The sequence below is a fragment of the Neopelma chrysocephalum genome, unplaced genomic scaffold (genome assembly GCF_003984885.1).
Source record: "Neopelma chrysocephalum unplaced genomic scaffold, ASM398488v2 Primary Assembly neopelma1_186769, whole genome shotgun sequence".
Classification (NCBI taxonomy): Eukaryota; Metazoa; Chordata; class Aves; order Passeriformes; family Pipridae; genus Neopelma; species Neopelma chrysocephalum.
The window spans coordinates 1-3,194 of record NW_020938993.1 but is presented as its reverse complement, the minus strand read 5'-3'; the positions used below and the strand labels follow the sequence as shown (position 1 = coordinate 3,194).

At 60.7% G+C, this 3,194-nt stretch overlaps 1 protein-coding gene across 1 annotated transcript; it reads left to right on the top strand.

Moving 5' to 3' along the window:
* Positions 1 to 1,478: 1,478 nt before the first annotated feature.
* Positions 1,479 to 2,604, top strand: LOC113962981 (neuropathy target esterase-like; the record flags this gene model as incomplete). Its single annotated transcript, XM_027673771.1, has 2 exons — positions 1,479 to 1,634; positions 2,409 to 2,604. Coding segments are annotated over exons 1-2 (328 nt in total), but the record flags the coding sequence as incomplete, so codon positions are not given.
* Between the last annotated feature and the right edge of the window lie 590 nt (positions 2,605 to 3,194).

Below are 3,194 nucleotides of genomic sequence, written 5' to 3'. Positions count from 1 at the left end.
ATCATCCTCTTGGGGCATCCTCACGTGCAGGATGAATCCATCCATCCATCCATCTTCCATCATCTCTTGGGGTCCTCCACCTCAGATGCCTTCCCAGGGCTTCTCCACGTGTCTTCACACGCAGGATGCATCCATCCATCCATCTTCCATCCTCTCTTGATGTCCTCCATGTTCAGGTGGTTTCCCAGGGCATTTCTGTTTCTTCTCATGCAGGATGGATCCATTCATCTTGCATCATCTCTTGGGGTCCTTCATCTCAGGTGCCTTCCCAGGGTATCTCCATTTCTTCCCATACAGGATCCATCCATCCATCCATCCTCCATCATTTCTTGGGATCCTCCATCTCAGGTGGAGGTCAACTCTTCTTGTCCTCAGTCTCGATCATCCTTTTGGGGCATCTTCATCCCCCTTGACCTGCCAGAAGAGTCCCAGTCTTGTGTCGTCTCCTGGTGGTGGCACCAGGTGGTTTCCCAGACCGTTTCCATCCTTCACATCCAAAAATGTCCCTGCCTCTCGTGCCCTCCTTGGCACTGGGTGTCACTCCTGACGTGCCAACCACCTCCTTCCACCCTGCACCACCCTCTCCTGGTGTCATCACCATCATCCCTTGATGTCCTCAGCACCAGACGTCCTCCTGGAGCGTCTCCATCCTCCCTGACGTGTGAACAACCTTCCTCATCATCATCAACCCTTGATGTCCTCTGCACCAGGTTCCCTCCTGGACCATCTCCATCCTTCTCCGTCCTCTTCCATGTGCAAGACCACTTGATGGTCTCCTGGTGTCACTGGATGTTCTTCTGGAGCATCTCCACCTTCCTTCACGTGGAAACAACCTTCCTCCATCATCATCATCATTGTCATCCCTTGATGTCCTCAGCACCAGACATCCTTCTGGAGCATCTCCATCCTTCTCCATCCTCTTCTCTGTGCGAGCTGCCTCCAATCACTCGGCATCACCTCCTGGTGTCCTCACCCTGGATGTCCTCCTGGAGCATCTCCACCCTCCTCCATGTGCAAACAACCTTCCTCCATCCTTCATCATCATCCCTTGATGTCCTCAGCACCTGATGTCCTCCTGGAGCATCTCCACCCTCCTTCACATGCCAACGACCTTCCTCCATCACCTCCTGGTGTCCTGACCCAGGACATCCTCCTGGACCATTCCAATGACCTTCCTCCATCACCTCCTGGTGTCCTGACCCAGGACATCCTCCTGGACCATTCCAATGACCTTCCTCCATCACCTCCTGGTGTCCTGACCCAGGACATCCTCCTGGACCACCTCCATCCTCCACATCCCCCCCACAGAAGCTGCCACTTGCCTGTGCCCCCCGTTGCCCCCTGCCCGTTCCCGAGGTCCCACCCCTGTTCCGTCACCCCCAGGACACATCCCATCCCCTGTGCCACCACCCCCCTCCCCAGGGGCTCAGAGTGGGGGGACCCTTGGCCCCGCTGAGCTCCCGGTCGCTCCCCGTTGTCCCGCAGCCGACATCGCGCGCAACATGGGGGCCAAGACGGTGATCGCCATCGACGTGGGCAGCCAGGACGAGACCGACCTGTGCAACTACGGCGACAGCCTGTCCGGCTGGTGGCTGCTCTGGAAGCGCCTCAACCCCTGGGCAGAGAAGGTCAAGGTGGGTCCTGGAGAGTTGTCATGGGTTGGCTCTCTTGGGTCCCTTCCAACTCATATCCCGTGATCCTGTGAAGACCCCTTCTCTCATCCCACCACCCAGGGCTTTGCCAACGGGGGACTGCCCCTGTCCCTCACCCACATTCTGGGGCGGATCAGGGGCCGTGGGGATGAGGTGAAGGGTGGGCTGTGAGCTCGGGGTGCCCCCAGGGGCAGATCAGGGGCTGTGGGGACACTGGGGACAAGGTGAGGGGTGGGCTGTGAGCTTGGGGTGCCCCCAGGGGCAGATCAGGGGCCATGGGGACAGTGGGGATGAGGTGAGGGGTGGGCTGTGAGCTCCAGGTGCCCCCAGGGGTGGATCGGGGGCTGTGGAGATGGTGGGGAGGAGGTGAGGGGTGGGCTGTGAGCTCTGGGTACCCCCAGGGGCGGATCAGGGGCCGTGGGGATGGTGGGGACAAGGTGACGGGTGGACTGTGAGCTCCAGGTACCCCCAGGGGCAGATCAGGGGCTGTGGGGATGGTGGGGACAAGGTGACGGGTGGACTGTGAGCTCCAGGTACCCCCAGGGGCAGATCAGGGGCTGTGGGGATGGTGGGGACGAGGTGAGGGGTGGGCTGTGAGCTTGGGGTGCCCCCAGGGGCGGATCAGGGTCCGTGAGGACTCTGGGGATGAGGTGAGGGGTGGACTGTGAGCTCCAGGTGCCCCCAGGGGCAGATCAGGGGCTGTGGGGACTCTGGGGACAAGGTGAGGGGTGGGCTCTGACCTCCAGGTGCCCCCAGGTGCCCGACATGGCCGAGATCCAGTCCCGCCTGGCCTACGTGTCGTGCGTGAGGCAGCTGGAGGTGGTGAAGTCGAGCTCGTACTGCGAGTACATCCGCCCGCCCATCGACCGCTTCAAGACCATGGACTTCGGCAAGTTCGACGAGATCTACGTGAGCTGGGGGGCTTCAGGGGGGGCAGGCGGGGCCTGGAGCGGTGGGTGGGGTGTCCCACCCATCAGATGGCATGTCCCACCCATCAGTTGGGGTGTCCCACCCATCACTTGGGGTGTCCCACCCATCAATTGGGGTGTCCCACTCATCACTTGGGGTATCCTACCCATCAGTGGGGTGTCCCACCCATCACTCGGGGTGTCCCACCCATCAATTGGGGTGTCCCACCCATCAGTTTGGTGCCTGGGGCGATGCTTTGGGTGCCCAGGCTGTCATTTGGGGCTCCCCAACCATCAGTTGGGGTGTCCTACCCATCATCGGGGTGCCTGGGATATCACTTTGGATGCCCCAAGCCATGGGTTGGGGTTCTGCAGCCCTCACTTGGGGTGTCCTACCCATCACTTGGGGTGTCCCACCCATCAGTTGGGGTGTCCCACCCATCAGTTGGGATGTCTCACCCATCAGTTGGGTGCCTGGGATGTCACTTTGGGTGCCCAGGTTGTCATTTGGGGCTTCCCACCCATCAGTGGGATGTCCTTGGCCATCAGTGGGATGTCCTGGGCCATCAGTGGGATGTCCTGGGCTGTCAGTGGGGTCTCCAGCCCATCCCTGAGGTACCCCAGGCCCTCTCTA